Consider the following 21,822-nt stretch of genomic DNA (forward strand, 5'->3'; position numbering starts at 1 on the left):
AGTAAAAGCATCAATACAGTATTGTAGAATTGCTCCGTTCCAAGTAAAAGTCCGGATTTCTAAATTTACTTGAGTAAAAGTATTGGTATCAAAAGTACCAAAAGTACCAACATTACCAAAAGTCCTCATTATGCAGAATGTTCCATTTCACAAGTTTTCAAAGATCTTTTGAACATAGCCGATCTACAAGCTCGCAATGCGTCGCTATGGGACACATATTGTGAGCTTGTAGATCGGCTATTTTCGAATAGCCTAAGAATGCATACAGCTGTGGTAAATTCAAGTGGTAAACGCATGTTTTGTAATAATAATCAAAATCTACAAAGTAACTAGTATCTAAAGTTCAATAATTGTAGTGGAGTAAAAGTACAATATTTGCCTAGAAGAGAAGAGGAGAGACCCCTTCTTGTTTGTCCTTTTTTGATTTCTAGTTTTTAACCTTTTAAACTAGTTTTTCTTTTATTTTTTTTAATGTTTTTTTTTTGCGACTTTCGCCTTTATTTTATATTTTGTATGGAGGGACAGACAGTAGGCTGACAGGAAATGGGGAGAGAGATGGGGGGGGGGGGGGGGGGGGGGGGGGTTGACATGCAGTAAAGGCCGTCTGGATCAGGAGTCGAACACGCGGCACACTGCCAGACTGGATTACCAGCCAAGGTGCCTGGACCACTGAGCCACGGCCCAGGCCTTAACTAGTTTTTCTAATAAAAATGTCTGTACTAAAATGTCTGTAAAGCGACTGGGTAACCAGAAAAGCGCTATATAAATCGTATGTATTATTATTATTATTACTATTATATAGAAGAGGAGAGGAGAAGAGAAGAGAAGAGAAGAGAAGAGAAGAGAAGAGAAGAGAAGAGAAGAGAAGAGAAGAGAAGAGAGCTTATATAAAACGTACACAATGGAAAACATGATTAAAAAGACCTGCAGGAACATCGACTGGGCAGCAAACCAACCCTCACACCTGGAGGCTGCATAATGTTCTGTTTTGTTTGTTCTGTTTGTTTGTTGCTGCTTTAGCAGTCAGCAGTCAGACATACACGGTACACAAATCAAACGTGGGTCGAGCAATTGGAGGCGAAGGAAGGAAACTGAGGCTTTACGGAAAGTGGAGTCGGGAGAGACGATGGAGATGGGTCCCAGGTCGCTGCCCGAGTACAAAACTCTAATGCTGGTCTTCAAAGCAACCGAAGGCACGGCACCCCCATATCTTGCAGGTCTGCATGATCGGACCCTACAAACCCTCCCGCTCGCTCAGATTAGCCAACGCAGGGAAGCTGGAAGTGTACATTCACTAAAAACGCTCCACAGAGACCACATGTCCCAAACTCTTCTCCCTTCTGGCTCCAAAACTATGTGAAGCACTTCCCATTGCACTCAGAACTGCAGACTCACTCCCAATCTTCCGCCGTAAGTCTGAAAACCAACCTCTTCAGACTCTATCTTAGCCCGTAACACTTACTGTAGCAATTGCCCTAGCCTCGACGACCTTACAGGCAAAGGCTCAACTTATGTAACTTAAATAGCATTTTATGTAGACATAGCACATAGTGTGAATACGAGACTGCTCGCCCCTTTACCAACTCGCCCCGGGCGTACAGCCGGCGGAACAGCGCGGCCTGGTATTCCTAAAGTAATCTAAGTAAATTATGCTTAAACGGTTAAACCTAACCTTATTCCTAACCTCAACCTCAGTAAAACAATGCCTAAACCTAACCCTATTCCTAAACTTAACCCCAGTAAAACTATGCCTAACCCTAAATTTATTTCTAACCTTATTCTCAGTAAAACAAAATAAAGAATACAAGAACCGCCGCTCCGAGCTGTCGGTGTGAGGTCGGCGGAAAAAAGCTGGGGCGAGTTGGCAAAGGGGCGAGATATTTCGGTACCCATAGTGTATACCGGTACGCATACAGTAGTTCATTATATAAATATTCCACTGTTAGGTTATTAGCGTACGTATGATTCTTGATGACTATTTTTTATGTATTTGATGTATTATGCTTTATTCTTGCTTACTGTAAATCGCTCTATATTAAGAGCGTCTGCTAAATGCCTAAATTGTAAATTGTAAAAGGGAAGGGTTCTAAAACTAACAAAATAACTCAAACTAAAATTCTATTCAATTCATCGGAAATTGACACGGATGCTTTCTCGGTTTTAATGGCTTAACAGAGGTGTTATAGGAGAGCAGAGGAGGTAAATAGGGGCCACTGGCCACAACAGTGCAGGGGCAGAGAGATAATGTGTTAACAGAGGTGTTATAGGAGAGCAGAGGAGGTAAATAGGGGGGCCACTGGCCACAACAGTGCAGGGGCAGAGAGATAATGTGTTTTATTTATATTCATAAAAACATAGGAAGAGAGGAGAGAGGGATGAATGGCAACGGAACAAAGGATTGGAACACATCAATGGATTTTCTTCAAAGGAATTGCATCCTGACGGGGCATAAACAGGACCTGGCGCCCGTCATAAAAGGACGTGGGGAGAATATTAAAGGGGATTGGAAAAGCATGATGTCCACGGGACGGACGCGCTAATATCAATCAATACGGATGGCTCCAATACAGCCTGGGAGGGATCAGTCAGCTCGTTACGGACTGGGCCACGTCTGATTGATAAGCTCATAAACGGACGCGTGCGCGGTGTGTGTGTGCGTGTGCGTGTGCGTGTGCGTGTGCGTGTGTGTGTGTGTGTGTGCGCGCGTGCGTGCGTGCGTGCGTGCGTGCGTGCGTGTGTTTCAATTTCCACTATACATCTCAGAGGCAAATATTGTACTTTTTACTTGACAGTTACTTGACAGCTTTAGTTACTTGACAGCTTTATTTACTAGGTAGTGACTTTGCTGATTTTAGATGAATACAAAACATGCTTTTAACTCCTTAAGCCCTATTTTACACAAGCTCACAATGTGCTTGTTAGATAGATATTAAAGTGTCCTACATCATAAGATGCCCAGCCCGCAAGGGCTTACAAGACACTCACAAAATTGTACATAATGATACATATACACAAATAGACAGTCACTCATGGATACATCGTTCTCCAACGTAACTGCCATGCCTTCTCTATGAATTTTCCAAAAACAATAAAAGGTTACTGTGTACTGTGTATATAGGCTGTCGAAAATGTTTGAAACATTTTGAAAGGTTTTAATCCTTTTTACATTGCATGTTATGCATAATATTTATAGACAGTTATGCAAATTCCACTGCTTTATTTGTATTTATTTTATAGGCTCAGTTGCATGCAGAGCTGAATTATTAGGTCGCTCAGCGTGTCGTCCGTCTCAGCCAAAGTTTCACGTAGTGATTGAAATAGACTGCAGGCTAAATGTAGGCTACTGTATATTGATCACATGAACGCCACACACAAATAGCTTAACCCGTTCTGACCTGAGATCAGATTCTAAAAATGTCTTCTACATCCTGACAGTTTTCTGAAAAAGCTATGTTTCTATGTCAGTGGTTCTTCGATTTTTCAAAAATAGCAGACCTACAAGCTCGTAGCGCGCCACTCGGTGGCGCGCTATGAGCTTGTAGATCTGCTATTTTTCAATAGCTAAAGCATAACATAATGCTAACACCAAAAGGGGTCCCCGCCCAAAATGGGCTAATAAGTCTTAGCATTTGATGAAGGAAACAGCTGGATGAAATCTATAGCTTTTCTGACGTATAGAACAATGATTAATCCAAAAGACGGATTAACCCTCAGCAACCAATTAATATAAAGGCAAAGCTCTGGTCCGGTATGGATGAAATGTGTGTCCATATCCATTATTCCATTTGATTTCCAAATCCGACGGAGAGGGATAGTGGAGGGAATCAAGCACCACAACAACCCCCCCCCCTCCCAGGTGGTTCCAGACCCACAGGAACGCACCCAGGGTGCTGGCCCGATTCCGGCGAGCCGCCCTGCGTCCGAAACGGTTGAGAAATGAGTTACCGTGTGGGGGTCCCTCTACTGTACCCTCTGTACTGTAATGTACTGTACTGTCACTGTACTGTACTGGCACACCCGAAATCACCATATATACAGTTAATATGTGCGTGTGTGTTTGTGTGTGTGTTGGGTTGCACACAGGTGGTGAAAAACAACCATGCTGTTTTCGTGCTCAGACGCACCCTGCCACACACATAGCTCACACACATAGCTCCGTAAGGGAGTGGTTGCACCACTCAAAAATACATCAACATTACATTGTATTTAAATACAGTACTTGAGTAAATGCACTTACTTACTTTACACCACTGTGCTATTGCCCTTGACCAAGGTATAGTGGCATTACTAACTGGAATTGGTCCCTGTGGCTGCTTCTATGTGGTTAGGAAGGATGGGTCAAAAGCAGAGGACAAACTTCCCCAAGCGGACAATAAAGTATAATTTAACTTAAAGATGGAGTGCCACGATATTTTTCCACCCTAAAACAAGATCATCAGGTATTATTATAATATAAGGAAGAATAACTTTTCCCAAAAAGTGTACAGTATTTGTTAAAATCATGCTTTTATGTGGACACGCCCACCAGTTCATTAAGTATGCCTGGTTTGCCTGGTGGGTGGTGATGGGTGGTGATCCACCTGAACTGAAGCAGCTGTAGTTCTATGATAAAGGGGGAGGGGTTAGGGGAGGGGCTGATAATGTGATGTCACTATATTACTGTTTATTTCATTGGCCCGTTTGACTGTCAAGGGGTCAGCCTCCAGGAAGAAACCCTAAATACAAAGTAAATACACCATTGCACATAAAAACGACTTCAGTGTGTCTAATGAAGTACTGTCACCTCATAGACACATGAAAAACTGGAAAAATACAAAAATTGTGGCACTCCATCTTTAAGCTAAGGTCACTTACGGTAAAGTGAGGTTTCCCCCGTGAGGTTTGTATAGACAACCACGTCCCTCAAACAATGCGTGCAACTATAGACAAAACCTAAATTGTGACGTGCATATAAAATTGACATTTTCCATTGACTTGCCTCGGTACGGTGAAAATTGGGGGAAATGTAGAATCGGCTGTCCAATTTCATTTGGGGGAACTCAAACTGTCTGACAAGCATGGCCACTCTCATCTGACCTTGTAGGGCATGGAGTCTGAAAAAGGTAATTTCCTTAAAACGAGAAGAACTTAGAACTTTTTTAACTCAAGACCCAAAAGAGGAATTAGACATTTGGCCCAGGACCCAAAAAAATAGTGAAAAAGCAGATCCTTTGTAGATTTAAGATTTTTATTACTAAACATTTTATTGTGTTTACAGCTCTATTGTATACATGTTACAGTAGGATTGAAAAAACCAGTCGGATTGAAATAGGAGTGCTCGTTTTCTTCGAGTTCACCTCCCATGCTTCCCCGGGGTCAAAAATGAGACTTCCCGGTTTCAATGAGACTCAAGCGGTGAATCATGGGTCGGCGAAGAGCGCCATCTAGTATAAAAACTAAAAACACACAACACGTCAAAACACGTGATTATGGTGGTGTGGACCTTGGAGGAAAAAACAAACAAACATATGGTTGGCAGGGATAGAGTTAAGTCTGGCAGGGAACGAGTTAAGTCTATTAACATTACTGTCAACAATAGGAACTGCCGCGGCAAACAAAATGCTAGCACCACTGGGATTTGATCCAGACAGTGTGAGGAGGGAGTTGGCTGAGAACGCAGAACTGTTGAAGGTCACTGCTTTCTCCCGATCCGGGTATTGGTTCCTTTGGGCCTGGGTATATAAACAAACTACCGTATGTGTGCATGTGTGCACAAGTACATAAATGCTTGTGTGTGCATGTACTGTATGTGTAGTGGTGTAACGAAAACTACATTCACTCAAGTACTGTACACCTTTTGGTGTTAGCATTATGTTATGCTTTAGCTATTGAAAAATAGCAGATCTACAAGCTCATAGCGCGCCACCGAGTGGCGCGCTACGAGCTTGTAGGTCTGCTATTTTTGAAAAATCATGGAAATGTGGCGCAAACCTTGGAATATTCTGGATTTTAACTCAAATCTTTGCATCTGGGGGTGCCCCTGGAACAACATATTTTGAGATGGGGGTCGGCGGCCAATTTCATATAATTTTTGGAGTCACAAATATTGAGTGATATAGGCCTAGAAACATATGTATTTCAGAAAACTGTCAGGATTTAGAAGATTTTTTTTTTATTTTGACGTCAGGCCTAAATGGATTAAGTACACTTAATCTGAATTGAATTTGTACTTTACTGTAGTATTTTCAATTTCCAATACTTTTACTCCACTACAGAGTAGTAGTGCATGCGTATGGGTCAATGAGGCTACTCCACTACAGAGTAGTATAGTGTATGCGTATGGGTCATTGAGGCTACTCCACTACAGAGTAGTAGTGCATGCGTATGGGTCAATGAGGCTACTCCACTACAGAGTAGTAGTGCATGCGTATGGGTCAATGAGGCTACTCCACTACAGAGTAGTATAGTGTATGCGTATGGGTCAATGAGGCTACTCCACTACAGAGTAGTAGTGCATGCGTATGGGTCAATGAGGCTACTCCACTACAGAGTAGTATAGTGTATGCGTATGGGTCAATGAGGCTACTCCACTACAGAGTAGTAGTGCATGCGTATGGGTCAATGAGGCTACTCCACTACAGAGTAGTATAGTGCATGCGTATGGGTCAATGAGGCTAACGTGTGTGCGTGCCCTGTCGTCCCTGTCCCAGTTGTCCTGCAGGCGGGCTGCCTGGTGCTCTACCCCATCAAGTTCATCGAGACCGTCAGCCTCCGGATCTACCACGAGTTCAACTGGGGCTACGGCCTGGCCTGGGGCGGTACCATCTTCTCCTTCGGCGGGGGAGTCCTCTACTGCCTCAACCCAAAGAACTACGAGGATTACTACTAGTTTAGAGGCTTTAAGCCGATGTGCGTACGGTTGGGTCGGTGGGGTTGGGTAGGGTGGGAGACGATGAGGTTGTGCTGGTGATTAGGGTCGGGATCCGGAAACCGGAGGAATCCCAACGTTGCGGAACCAGGAATCTGTTCCGTCGCATTCGGAACCGTTTCTGGAACCCTGTTTTTTTTTTGTTATAATTTTTATCCCACGATTTTGTAACCCATTTTTCACCCATGTGTCAATTATCTAATGTGATCCTGGGCTCTACACACCCTCCACCAACCTAGTCCCCATATATGGGGGACATGGGGAGAGCAACAGACTTGAACTCATGCTTCCTTCATGTCTTGAGTGTCCAAGTTGCTCCTTTACACCTGACAGGGGGGAGTTTCCCCGGCCGGACGTAGCGCGTGGAAGGAACACGTTATTCCAACCAGTTCCTTTCCCCTCCATCAGGCGCCCCGGCTGGCCAGGGGGAGGCAGTTTAGAGACCAGGATTACTGCATGTTTTTTGTGAGGGTACCTACCCTAGGGGACACGGGGAGAACATGCAAACTCCACACAGAATGGCCCTTTCGCCAACCCCGCCTCGGGTATGGGCACTGATGACGCGGAGGAGGAAACACGCCGCCAGCACCCACAGCGTCCCGAGCGGGAATCGAACGCAGGACCTTCTAGCTGTGAGGCGACAGCACTACGAACTGTGCCACCGTGCCCCCTGGAACCCTGTTTTTAATCACACTGGCATGCGGAATCGGACCATTTAGAGGGGATCGTTCAAATCCTAAAAGGATCCCAACCCTATAGCGGTGACGTGGGGGTTCAGGTGGGGTTTTGGCATGGGGATGGAGGAGATTCGGGGCTCAGACCCAAGAACTATAATGAGAGCACCGCTACTGGTTTCGTTCCACCACCCCCCCCCCCCAACCCCCTGTCCCGTACCAGTGGGGGAATTGACAAGACGAGGGTGTTGGTTGTGTGTCGAGGTTGGAGGAGCCGGTTCTGGTTCGATGCCAAGCCCCTCGAAACACTTCCGCTAAAACCTCAGTGGCTCTAAAACCGGCGACACAGACGCTCGTAAAGCCGAGACGGGGAGAGAGGCTGGGCGGTGGTTAATGGTGTGACGCATTCATTGTCGTCAACTATGACAAACTATACGGCTAAGTACCGTCCTGCTAAACTACCTAACTCACTGAGTAGCGTATTCGAGCGCACGCACGCACGCACGCACGCACGCACGCACGCACGCACGCACGCACGCACGCACGCACGCACGCACGCACGCACGCACGCACGCACGCACGCACGCACGCACGCACACACACACACACACACACACACACACACACACACACACACACACACACACACACACACACACACACACACACACACACACACACACACACTCTCTCTTACTATTCATGGCTGCATGGAATCTTGGTGGCAAACAATGTAACAAAGCGATTCATTGGAATCAAATAGTAGGCGACTAGGGGCAAAACAAACAACGTATAACGAGGAAGCTATGAATAAAACATTTCCATAATCAATCCCCAGCCCCTAACAATAGACTATTATTATTAGTATTACAGCATGGCGTTAGACACACAGGCGCTGCCAGATATATGGGGTTGGTTATTTTTCTCACACTCTGTTTCAAATTGTGACATCCACTCGCTAACAGTTGCCGAGGGAATAATGAAAGCAGAGAGAACCTGGCTTTATCGTGCGAGGAGGAAAACACTATACATGGACGCTCGGGTGGGCGCCTTCCCTTTGGACAGATATTTTCCTCTTGGGACGTGCAAGAACAACAACAAAAAAAGTACACTCTCTCTCTCTCTCTCTCTCTCTTCATGGCAGTCTATTATCGACCTGCACCTTGTCTGTTACTGTGGCAACCCCGTGCGTCAGGTCTCATGCGGATGTCGTGACTGATTAGTCGTGCTCGGAGGTGTGTGTGTGTGTGTGTAAAAGTCGACCGTTCGATTACCTTGAAGGCTCTCTGCTGCTCGTCGTCTAATCGTATTTGGCAGCGTATAGGTCTCTCCCGGCAAGAATACTTAGCATCACTGCAAAGAAACGGTGACCAGTTATCCCATTTAGGCCGGACCTCAAAATTTTAAAAAAAATCTTCTAAATCCTCCAGTTTTCTGAAATAAATATTTTCACGATTTTTCAAAAATAGCAGACCTACAAGTGGCGCGCTATGAGCTTGTAGATCTGCTATTTTTCAATAGCTAAATTATAACATAATGTTTAAAACACTAAAAGGGGTTCCCGCTCCAAAATGGGTTATTTTAGCTGAGAGAGAGGGTGGAAACCCTCATCGTGTCCAAACGGTTACTTTTACCATTCAAATTCAAATGCCATGTACATCCAGTATCCAATTAAGAAAGTGTGCTTTTGTGTGACGATGTGGTGTGATCAAGTGGGGCATACATTTACGGGGAAATAAAGTTTCAAACGTGGAGAAAAGAGGATTCTGCGCCGACACAGCAACGATGTATTGCTGATGTCGTGTGGAAAACATGTTATTTTTCAGGAAATGACCCTCTCTCCCAATGGATCCAATTATTTAGTCACACGAGATCTTGTTAATACATTTCCTTGGTTCAATATTTATAAAAAACCCACACTCATTAAACTGCTTTCGCTTTCAGGTTACCTTTTTTGGGGTCTAAAATAGCCGCTCTACAAGCTCACAACAAGGTGACAAGTTGTGAGCTTGTAGATCGGTCGTTTTTTGCTTCTTTTGACATTCATTCATGGAAAACAAAACAAGCATAAAAGGCTGTGATATAATGAAGATACAATTAAGGTTTCTGCCCAACACCAACACCCTTTTGGTGTTTTAACTAAGCATTATGTTATACTTTAGCTATTGAAAAATAGCAGATCTACAAGCTCATACGAGCTTGTAGGTCTGCTATTTTTAAAAAATCGTGAAAATGTGGCACAAATATTTTTATGTAATATTCTTTCAGAAGACTTTTTAGGCCTAAATGGGTTAAAATGAACAAAGTTGCACTTAATGAAATTCCACACCAGTTTATTGTAAGAAATGTATCTCTCAAATCTGACTAAATTCTTCTATAAATAAAGGTCCTTCATGCACACTGTTCTGGGGGTACATTTCTGTATGTAATCCAGAAATGTACCCTAGTGAACATCAATCTATTCATTTGGCCATCCTCATATAGGTCGATGCTTTTATTTGTGGTGAAAAATCAACCTTGTAAGAATATATATGTTGCTTTATCTCAACGCAATATTCGCACGTGGGATGTGCTCACAACACAAACAATGCTCCCATGCAGGTGTGAGGATCTTTACACACAATATAAATATATATTGTGCAGCCATATAGTCTGAATTATGGATCTTTATCGGTTGGTATCCATTTCACGTGGACCTCGAGCGTGAGACAATATTCTTGGGAATGAAAACACATGCAGCCAATGTCAGTCAATGTCAAATGTCTGCTGTGAATCATTGCAGACTTTTTGACATTCTCTCTCTCTCTCTTTCTCTCTCTCTCACACACACACACACACACTGTACACGCACGCACGCACGCACGCACGCACGCACGCACGCACGCACACACGCACACACACACACCTAGATTCTATCTCCTACCTATAAGCCCTTGCTGTCTTCAGTGGCTACTGGCTATAGTGCCCCCCATATGTTTGTACAGGCTATAGGGGCTCTGGTTATATATATATATCTATACAGTATAGCCCACGGTGGTGGTGAAATGAAGAGGGGAACGCGGTCATAATATGTCATGTGTTGGAGAAGGAGGGCTAAAACTGTGCATCATTAACACTGCAAGCTAGTCCAGCAAACTGCCTGCTGGAAGTCTGTTCATGTTCTTGGTTACTTCAAGGGAAAAGGCCCGCTCTACTCAGACAGTTTCATATAGTTTCAGGCGTGTGTCGGGTGCAGATTCAAAATGAACATATAGAAAATGAATAAAATCTGCACATCCAGTCGAGTAAGAGTCTTTGTTTAATGATCAAAGTGCTCCGCAGCAGCAGTCATACCAGACAGACAAACGCGTTTCGGCGCGCAGGCCTTCGTCAGTGTCAAAATTGGCAAGCAACAGAAATGACAGCTATATAGAATTCTTTGTTCAATTAAAAGGGACTGTACAGCCGTGTCTCATTATTAAAGACATACATAGTAGTGAACATACATATTATTATAAGAAATCAATGTCTCATTTCAGAATCCACATTATGAAAAAAACCGTCTAAATTAAGTACTGCCAGTTTTTGGTTTAGACTAGTCATTTGGTTAGACCAGTCATTAGTCCTACAACTACAACCTATCTCAAACTCTCACCCTAAACCTAACCTCCCACGGGGCAGCACACCTAAACCTAACCTTAACCCAAGTCTAACCAATTAACTAAGTATGCACCTCGTTTTGGGACACATTTCGACACTAATAATGTCAAAGGAAATCAGACGCGGGTGCATACTGTACATGCACCATACAGTGTAGTCAAAAGAATGATCTGAAATCAGTATAGGCACAGTAGCCTGGTTGTGTACGTTGCAACCTCACTCTGAGTTAATCTAAGCCTTAACAGTATAGTTCTCAATCTTTTCCATGTGAAAGACCACCAAATTGATATGTATTTGTCCACGTACACCCCATCTGAAAAGGTTTTGTGCCAGGGAAACCCCCCCCCCCCCCCCCAGAATAAAGAATTTGTGTTAAAACATTTCACAATTATTGAAAATGACTTTCAAGGTTAAAAAATTTAAATAAACATAAAATCTAAATTAGCTGATGTACAAGCTTGCAGCGTGGCACAAAGTGACGCGCTGTGAGCTTGCATATCTGCTATTTTTGAATAGCCAACATATACAAAACGGATATAGTGATGTGATGCTGTATTCTGGGCGGGAACCCCTTTTGGTGTTTTAGACATTGTTATAATTTAGCTATTGAAAAATAGCAGATCTACAAGCTCGTAAGCGCGCCACCGAGTGGCGCGCTTACGAGCTTGTAGGTCTGCTATTTTTGAAAAATTGTGAAAATATTTATTTCAGAAAACTGGAGGATTTAGAAGAACTTTTTTTAATTTCGAGGTCAGGCCTAAATGGGTCAACTGCTGGGGACCGTCCCCGGACCCCCACTTTGAGAACCACTGATCTAAAACAATCCAACGAAGGCGTATACATGACAGTTGCTGTTCTTGGTACATTTCCTTAATCGGATAAAGATTGGCTTATTATTAGCATGTACTGTATATGCAAATGTCTGTCTCCATAATTATACCACTGTCAAAGTCTCAAGGACATTGTGTGCCAGATGCCTGATAATAGGCCTATCTCACAGCCCCCTTTCCACGCCCCCTTCCGGTAGCTAGTGGTGTCATTTAACCATTAGCATTTACACTTTTCTTCTCTGGAGAATCTAAGTACATTTCCTAATGTTAAAATGTCAAAGACCGATAATAACACAATGGTAACTCAAATAAGTAGAATAAACCTTACCTTTACAAAACAGTAGTTTGTGGCTTGTGAAAATACCTCTTTTAACATGGAAGCCTATGGACCGCAGAAAGAATAACACCACTAGCTCCAAAAGGGGGCGTGGAAAGGGGGCGGGGAAATGCTGTGAGATAGGCCTATGACTCAATTTGCACACGCACGCTTCTCCAACTTCTTCTGAGGCGTTCAAAAGGATGTCACCGACGTGTCACCGCAAGTCCGCAACCTATATGGACCTCCCGACTAAACCACCCGCTTCCCTCGCGGGCCAACCGACAATATGCTTAAAAACAACACCACGGAACACAGGGTTGTGTTGACGTGACAAATAGGGTAGCCTATACTACTACAGTGTTTCTCACACCTTTTTGTATCAAGAATGTGAAAATGTTTTGCGCCAGGGACCTTCAAAAACAAAAAAATAGCAGATCTACAAGCTGGCAGCGTGCCACGAGTGCATGTGTTTGGTCCGACGAGTCATTGTTCCGAAACACGACAACCCACCTCAAACCCTAACCTAACCATAACCGCAAGCACGGGAGCACGCGCTAGTCCGAGGTGCGGACGCATGTCGAACCAATGCTCCGTCGGACCATAGTATGCCTCCCGTGTGCCACTTCATGCCGCGTATGAATGGATAAAGCGGTTAATATGATTGTGATGCTGTGATGTTATAACTATACTTCTGCTGGGGATATATCCCCGTCACTTTGAGAACCACTGGTCGTATGAGTCCTGATTTCCCCAGTTCACTGGCTGAGAAACACTGTAAAACGACTTGCATCCTTACCAGTATGATACTGTATTTGAATGGCCACCCATGTATTTAAAGGAGCATTCAGTGATTTGGGTAATTTGGAAAACCCCCCAGTCCACCCCGGTAACAAGATGTGCCCATGCACGCACTACAGTGGGGTGACACGCGACAGGCCAACAGCACACACACCAAGGCCCGCTCGATCATGATTGGCGGAAGGCCCCTCTCTATCCTGATTGGATGAAGGCTTTGCCACCTAGCCAAAAACGAAACCTATGGTTTTTTGACCCCCAGGGGTTAACTCGGGACAGGGAGGAACTCCTTATATGGTCAGCACACTCTATAGTAGGGAGGATTATCACAACAAAACAAAAAAAGAAGTGATATTTGAATTAAGTGAAATCACTGAATATACCTTTAACAATACTGTGTGATCATAGCTTATAGCGAGGGTGTTTTTTTGCTAACTATAGAAACCGTCTCTGTGCTTTTTGTGGCGTAGAGGAGCCCTAGACATTAATACTGTAACAGACCTGGGGGAAAATACATCTAAAAACCATCAACCATTCCTATAATTACTATAGTGATGCATAGAGCAGGGGTGGGCAACTGGCGGCCCGGGGGCCACATGCGGCCCCCACCTTCACTTAATGTGGCCCTCATGGTTAATGTCAGAATAGAATACTGATATAATATTGGTTTCAGCTGTTACTATTCCACAACATACAAACATGACCCGCTGTTATTACCTCAGTCTAAATTAGTAGCTCATTGCTTCAACACAAGTATAATTAAAGGCATTTGAAATGACATAAAAATGTTAATTTTCAGGATTCCAATTCCGATTCCAAAAATAGCAAAAATTCAAGATTTTAAAAAAAAAGCTCAAAACGCTGCAAAAAAGATGTAGATCGGCTATTTTTTCTACGACAGTAATATATGGCCCTAGGGAGTGAGTGTGGAAATATATAGTGGCCCTCTCCATCGTCAAAGTTGCCCACCCCTGGCATAGAGCATAGAGTATATAAAAGGATAGAGACTGAACTGGAGCGAAGCTCCGCCCCCCCAGCTATTCATGTCAGTGGAAGTTGCTCAGTGGCGTTTTGAAGCACCCGGAAGACTGCCGGAAGTACCGTCTCAGAACGTCTACTTCCGCATTTGCCAACCAAATTTTGGTTGGCAAATGCGGAAGTGCAACCGAGCGCTCAATGTTAAAGCCCAGCTGCACGGGGTTTCCCGGTCATGAATCCACGGGTCCGCCTGTAGTCCCTCCTTCTACCACTAGGGCCCAGAGCTTCAACGTTGAAAAGCCTCACTGGCCCCTTGGCATAGAGCATAGCAGTGGCGGCCATTTCCTGGTTCCATTGTTACAGACCCCATTAGTTAAATTTTCCCATAGAGATTTCCAAAAAATATTTATATCAGTTATTTTAAGCCTAGAATGAAGCCATCCAGGATCCTGGTCCTTCATGGATACTGTATGAATATTGATTATCGCCTGGGCTTTGGTTGCCGCCCCGAGGTTGCTTTTACCAAGGGGCGAGGGCTGTGATGAATGGCCGGGCAATACTGTTGATATAATCACATATCTATTATCCATAGCCTCTTATCTAGTCTAGTCTCTCACAATTAAAGCACCACTTCATCACTTTCCAACCTCTTCATATAATAGGTCCTCACTAATAATCATGATAAAATGGCACCATTTTTTTCCTACTCAGTCTGTGTCTCATAGGAGGGCTGTGGGCAGTTTGGAAACCGTCCTCCAGTGACATCATCATTAGGCAGATTTCTTTTTAAACAAGATTTTTTTTACAAAAATGTGTAGATTTTCATTATCGTGAGAACGATGGCTTCCATTTTCGCATTGCAACTTTTCAGGACTAGAAAGCCTGCAGTTTCTATTAGCTTGTATTCCCCATCGATGATGTCCCTGGAGGACGGTTTCTAAACTGCCCACAGCCCTCCTATGAGACACAGACCGAATAGAAAAAAATTGTGCAATTTTTCCATGATTATTAGTGAGGACCTATTGAAGATAGGTTGAAAAGTGGTGAAGTGGTCCTTTAACAAGACAAGGAGAAAACAACAGTGGTGGAAAAAGAACTCAAATGTTTTACTTGAGTAAAAGTATCAATACTGCAATATAGAAATAATACAATAATAAAATAAGTAAAAGTCTGGGTAATGAAGATTCGCTTGAGTAAAGGTATACAAAGGTATTGGCATCAAAATATTCTTAAAATATCAAAAGTAAAAGTACTCATGTACTGCGGAATGTCCCGTTTCATAAGTTATCAAGTTACGTCTAAAATTGATTAAAGATATATTTTTTTAAATAGCAGATCTACAAGCTCATCGAGACATGTCGTGAGCTTGTAGATCAAATAGCCAAATAGCTAAAATTGAAATATGGCTGAAGTGGTCAACATAATTATGTTTCCTAATAATAATCAAAATCTACAAAGTGACTAATAACTCAAGTTTTCAAGTAATTATAGTGGGTTAAAAGTACTTAAAGTTTTAAGTACTGACAAAATTGTAGCCTACTTAAGAACAGTACTTGAGTACACACTTGAGTACACACTAAAGGTGGCCTACACTAGCCGATTTTTTTCAATCTGAAATCTGAGCACCACACACTACAGGATAATCGGAGCGGGGCAGAGCAAATATCAAACATTCTTGATGTTGATCGGGCCGATCCCGATCGCGCTTTGAGCGGTCGGGCACCCCCCGAGCGTCAAAGATGCCCGATTATCGGCTAGTGTAAGGCCACCTTTATAGTTACTCAACACAACAGCCGCGTGGGAGACGCTATGTGCTCCTCACTGACACAGTTGAAGCTTGTGTTTATTGGTCCGTTGCTAGCCGTATTAGCCCAAGGGGTGATATCAGTTATCATCAGCCCGCCTGTCCTTTTATCACTCCCCTTACCCAGGGCGAAGGAAAAACATGTGATTATATAGCCTACAGGTGTAGCCACTTAGAGCACATGCCTTTCATGTGGAAGCTTGTGAGTTGGAACCCTGCCTGGGGGTCGACATCAGCAGAGTAGCATGCAGTTGCAGCGGGTGGTTTCCTAACGCCAAATAAAATGGTTCAGATCTGAGGCCTGACTCACACCTTCGCATCTAGCATACAACATTGATGCTAGATGTAAAGAAAACACCACTGTTTCGACTGCCCCCCCCACACCCTCATACAACACAAATGTTGTGTCAAACCATGTGACTCCCATTGGAAATGCATTGTGAGCTTGCATCAGTCAATAAGTCTCATGCGTCAGCTATACATCAATCTGTTGTGAAGGTGTGAGTCAGGCCTGAGTCTCCTGAGGAGGAGGGTCTGAAGTCTCTGGATATAAACACATATATATATAAAAGACAGAAACAGGATGTCATACATATCTGATCTCACTTTGTGATGAATGTGCTTTCATTTGACACCTCAAGGTGACTGGATGACACAAAAGGCTTTTGTAAATGATGTAATATCCCCGAGCGAGGTGTACTTCTCTCACAATGCCTGCCAGATAATTCAGTTGATTTTCGTGCCAGACACTGAATCGGTGTAAACGCAACGAGTATATGCGATCAATTCATGCAACTATATTAGTGTGTGATTCGTTTTTCTCTCTCCAGGGTTGAGATCGGGTTTTGCCCTTCGTTCATGTATATCTTAACAAAAGCATTTTATTACTCTTTACGCATTTCTGTGAAATTAGTAAAGACACAGAAAGTAACCTTTGTATTATAGGGGTTTGTCTGTGACGTAATCCTTGTTACATGTCCCTTCACAAGCTATTATAAACTAAATATATAATGTGAATGTATTTATTTATTTGTTTGTTGAGTGGTGCAACCACTCCAAGGAACAGCAATGTCCGTGACTCGTGTTCACCTATGTGACTCGTGTTAATGTGTGTGACTCATGTGTGACTCATGAGTACCAGTAGGGGCGCTGTTGTGCCAGACACAAAGAGAGAGATATAGTGTTGCACTGTTGCCTGCTAATGAGAGAGAGAGAGAGAGAGAGAGAGAGAGAGAGAGAGGGGGGGGGAGTTGCACCACTCAGTTCACACGGGTGTGATTTTTTTATTCATGTATGTATTCCTTCATTTATTTACGTCCTCACTTGCCGACATGTTCCAATGTATTTTGGCCCAGGTCTGAGTCGTGTGTAGACATTAGCATTTGTTTGGTAATTAATTTACTAAGGAGGCGCTCGACAACAAGCAGAGATAGTTCTGCTTTATGCGTCGCCTCCCAGTAGACTGGAGGAACACTGTCTAATGATGTGCATAGGGACTTAGCAAGCTCACGCACGTGTGTGTGTGTGTGTGTGTGTGTGTGTGTGTGTGTGTGTGTGTGCGTGGGCGTACGCATGCATGCCACCCATCTCTATAATGCCAGAGCACGTACTGTGTGTGTGTGTGTGTGTGTGTGTGTGTGTGTGTGTGTGTGTGTGTGTGTGTGCGCGCGCATGCGTGCCAGTGGTAGGCCTACTATCAAAACATTTTGAAAATAGCTATTTCGAACTGGCCGAATTCGCCAAAATGTATATAGGGCTGAAGCTTTGTCATAATCAAAATCTACAAAGTAAGTAGTAACTAACGTTTTCAAATAATTGTAGTGGAGTAAAAAAGTACAATATTTTCCTCTGAGATGTAGTGGAGTAGAATATTGAATATTGGAAATACGTACTCCAGTAAAGTAAAAAAGAAAACCCTCAAAATTGTGCTTAATTACAGTATTTGAGTAAATGTACATTTAGACCACTGATGAGCGCATGCATGTGCATGCCAGTGTGTGTGTGTGTGTGTGTGTGTGTGTGTGTGTGTGTGTGTGTGTGTGTGTGTGTGTGTGTGTGTGTGTGTGTGTGTGTGTGTGAGTGTGTGTGTGTGTGTGTGTGTGCGTGTGTGCGTGCGTGCGAGCGTGCGTGTGCGCTTGTGCATGTGTGTTGGCATGCTCTGGATGCCATAGTAGAGGTGTCAATAATCAGCATTTATCTCTTTGTACCTTGGCACATGATTAAAAGCATTGAACAAAATGTCTTGAATGGTTCTGTCTGTCATTGATGTGTTTTCTCCCTCTTTTGACACACAAAGTTCTGTTGAATCCCGTTCGTTCCCGCTTTAGATCCACTCCATTCTGTCATTCCAACTCCTGTTGCGTGTGCGTTCGCCGCATTCACATTATCATCTCAAAGTGGAGTTTATCATTCTAATTCAATGGTAATTTATACTCGTACAACGATGTTGAGTGCCAAAATAGCAGCTCTACAAGCTCACAACATGTCATGTTGAAACATCTTTTCCACCCTTCTGTGCGACAGTAAGTAGGTTACAATTGAAGCTTCAAGAGCCACACAACATGACAAACAATGGCGAATACTTCACATCAATATAGTTGATGCATCATTCATACAAATTCAATGCCTTTTTTCCACAGCATAGAAGCACAGAAAGCTCAACATCGTATCGAATAAAACAAAAAAATTCAATAATATTTCAACATTCTGGTGCGAATGTATTCATGACTCAAACAACAGTTCAGGGGAGGGGAAATTACACTTTCAGGCAAATTCATCTTCACGAAAAAGAAAACGAAAATGCCGCTGGTGTGCAAGAACCTTTTTAAGACCGTAAATGGAGGGCTGACACAGAACGTGCGCTCACTTGACTTCAAAGACTTGCCGGCTTTAATTAGTCAGACAGAACAGCGTTATCCCCCAACAGGGGCAAGGCAAGGCGTCACCGGCAGAGCAAACAAATCCCGGGTGCACAGCGCGGGTCTAATCCAACAGTGAAACTTAATCCATGCAACCGAGGGACATGCGCTGCAATACTTAAATGTATGCATGTATAAACTATATAGTGGTGGAAAAGTAACTCAATTGTTTTACGTCAGGAAAAAAGTAGCAATGCTGCAATATAGAGATGATCTCTGTTACAAGTAAAAGTGGGGAATTAAAAATTTACTTTGAGTAAAAATACAAAAGGTATCGGTATAAAAAATGTACTCGAGGTAGCCAACAGTAAAAGTAGTCATTGTGCAGAAAGTCCAATTTCAAGTTTTCAAATGTATAATAATATTTTTAAAATAGCAGATCTACAAGCTCGCAATGCATTGCGATGTGACGCATTGTGAGCTTGTAGATCATCTATTTTCAAATGCCTGAAATGTATATAAGGGCTGAAGTGGTTAATGTATGTTTTGTTATAATAATCCAAAGGGTGTCTTTGAAAGACAAAGAAGAGGTCCCGCACACTGTCAAGAAAGTACTGCCGAAGCAGACAACCCGCAACACTCCAGGTTAGAATAAAGTTCTTACGGTGCAAGGCTCGAATATACAAGTTGAAATGAAGAAACTCATTGTATGTCCTTTTGATATGACTTTATTTACCTCTGACGTTGATAACGGACGCGTTTCGGCCTGTGTGGCCTTCGTCAGCTGACACACAGGCCGAAACGCGTCAGAGGTAAATACGTCAGAGGTAAATAAAGTCATATGAAAAGGACATACAATGAGTGCTGGCATTTTCTTAATTTCAACCTGCAACCTTGCCTAAGCGACCGAAACGTCGACCTAATAAAGAGCAAGTGTCTGACAGTGTGCAGGACCTCTTCTTTGTCTCTCAAAGATACCCATTTTATTATATGCTCTATTGCCCTACGCACCTGTCACACCAGCCTTTTGAGGTGTGCATCGGCCTTTTGCTATATATTGTTATAATAATAAAAATCTACAACGTAACTAGAGATGTAATGGAGAAGAAGTAAACGTATTGGAAATGGGAAATACTCAAGTAGAGTGCAAATCCCTCAACATTGTACTTAAGGACAGTACTTAAATACATTTGTTTTTAACATATTTTACACCATTCGTAAAATATGGTTGAAACCTTGCATGAATGTGTGACTAGGACTGTCAGGGTCATGACATTTTACCTGACCCTACTACTTATGTTATTTAATTGTTTAATTTGTTTTTTGGCACTGAACATTGAACATTCTAAGGAAGAGTTTCACGGGGCAAGACAGATGTGGCAGGCCTTAATTTGTTGAATCGCTGTTAAAGGACCACTTCACCACTTTTCAACATCTCTTCATATAATTTGTCCTCACTAATGTTCATGATAAAACACCACCATTTTTTCCTACTCAGTCTGTGTCTCATAGGAGGGCTATGGATAGTTCAGAAACCCGTCTACCAGTGACATCATCGATGGGGAATCCAAGCTAATAGAAACTGCAGGCTTTCTTTTCCTGAAAAGTTGCAATGCAAAAATGGAAGCCATCGTTCTCACAATAATACAAATCTTCACAACAAATCTTGTTTAGAAAAAAATCTGCCTAACGATGAAGTCACTGGTGGACGGGTGTCCACAGCCCTCCTATGAGACACAGACAGAGTAGAAAAAAATTGATGTGTTTTATCATGAACATTAGTGAGGACCAATTATATGAAGAGATGTTGAAAAGTGGTGAAGTGGTCCTTTAACTAACAGCAGTAATTTAAAACTGAACATATTTTCACGCTCTGAATATCTTGTCTGCACTTCTGATATCAATCTGGGATTTTATTCATGAGAGCGCCAATGAATATAGCTACCTGAGCTTAACCTTTTTCTTATATATCGGTGTCTGTATTCAAAAGGGACCATAACTGCCTTTAAAGACTGAGCTACAATAATTTGTGCGCAGTGCACGTGCGCGTGTGTGTGTGTGTCTGCGTGCACGTGATTTTCTCATTCGTCCAAGAACAATAACAGCAAGAAGAAGCTGCCAGTGTAATAAATGGGCCAGAGATAAGATTTCATTATCAAATGAGTGGGCAAAACCATAGCTGTATTAAATTGTTTATAGGGTCAAGTACATAAGAAAATAAGACATTTTATTTTCTTAATAAAATAAGACAATATAAGTAAATTAATATATGATAACCCCTTTTACAGGAGTAGCTTTTGATTATGAGCATTACGACGCCATCAAGGCCTGCCAGAATACATTTTTGACAACAAAATAAACTGTAGATTTAGTCGACTAAAACTAGACCAAACATTTCAGATGACTAAAATATGAGAAAAACTACATTTGATTTAATTCAAAAGACAAAAAAAAACGACTGCTGATGCTGTCAAAATCAACAGTAGTAAGTGCACCCTCCAGATACATGCACCCCTGATGGCAGCCATAACATCTCTGGGAACAACTAGGAGTGGAGGGCATCTTCATGGACCATGAGGGCCGCTTGGGACGTGTCCTCGCTTTCTCTCACCTTGGGCTGTTGCAGATTTGCACTATAGGTTTCTCTCTCCTTATCTCTGCCCTTGGCTACTCTGACCTAGCCTTGCGTATAGCCAGCCTTCATCTGCCTTTGCATATTGCACCAGGGCAGGCAGATTAAGTCTGGTGAAGAAAATGCCAGCACTCATTGTATGTCCTTTTACATGATTTTATTTACCTCTGAGAATGAAAACGTATGCGTTTCGGCCTGTATGGCCTTCCTCAGCGTTTGTTTCTTCACCTCAACTTATATCTTCGAGCCTTGCACCTATAGAAGGATTGTGTTTGAACCTGGAGTGCTGCGGGTTGTCTGCTACGGCAGTACTTTTCTCTCAGATTAAGTCTGGCCCCTCTCAATTTTGGGAGGACTTCACGGCCGAAGTGCATGGTGACCAGGCT

General features: G+C 42.9%; 1 protein-coding gene across 1 annotated transcript in view; it reads left to right on the forward strand.

The window, feature by feature from the left end:
• Window positions 1-6,868, forward strand: part of LOC306917701 (transmembrane protein 47-like) — a gene marked incomplete at both ends in the record, with an annotated part of 31,022 nt that extends 24,154 nt beyond the window's left edge. The window contains one exon of the mRNA XM_079530609.1: window positions 6,690-6,868. Within this exon, the coding sequence (XP_079386735.1) occupies window positions 6,690-6,868 (179 nt within the window). The remainder of the gene's footprint in view (window positions 1-6,689) is intronic.
• Window positions 6,869-21,822: the final 14,954 nt, after the last annotated feature.

This window comes from Electrona antarctica, assembly GCF_951216825.1.
Source record: "Electrona antarctica genome assembly, contig: SUPER_24_unloc_1, whole genome shotgun sequence".
NCBI lineage: Eukaryota > Metazoa > Chordata > Actinopteri > Myctophiformes > Myctophidae > Electrona > Electrona antarctica.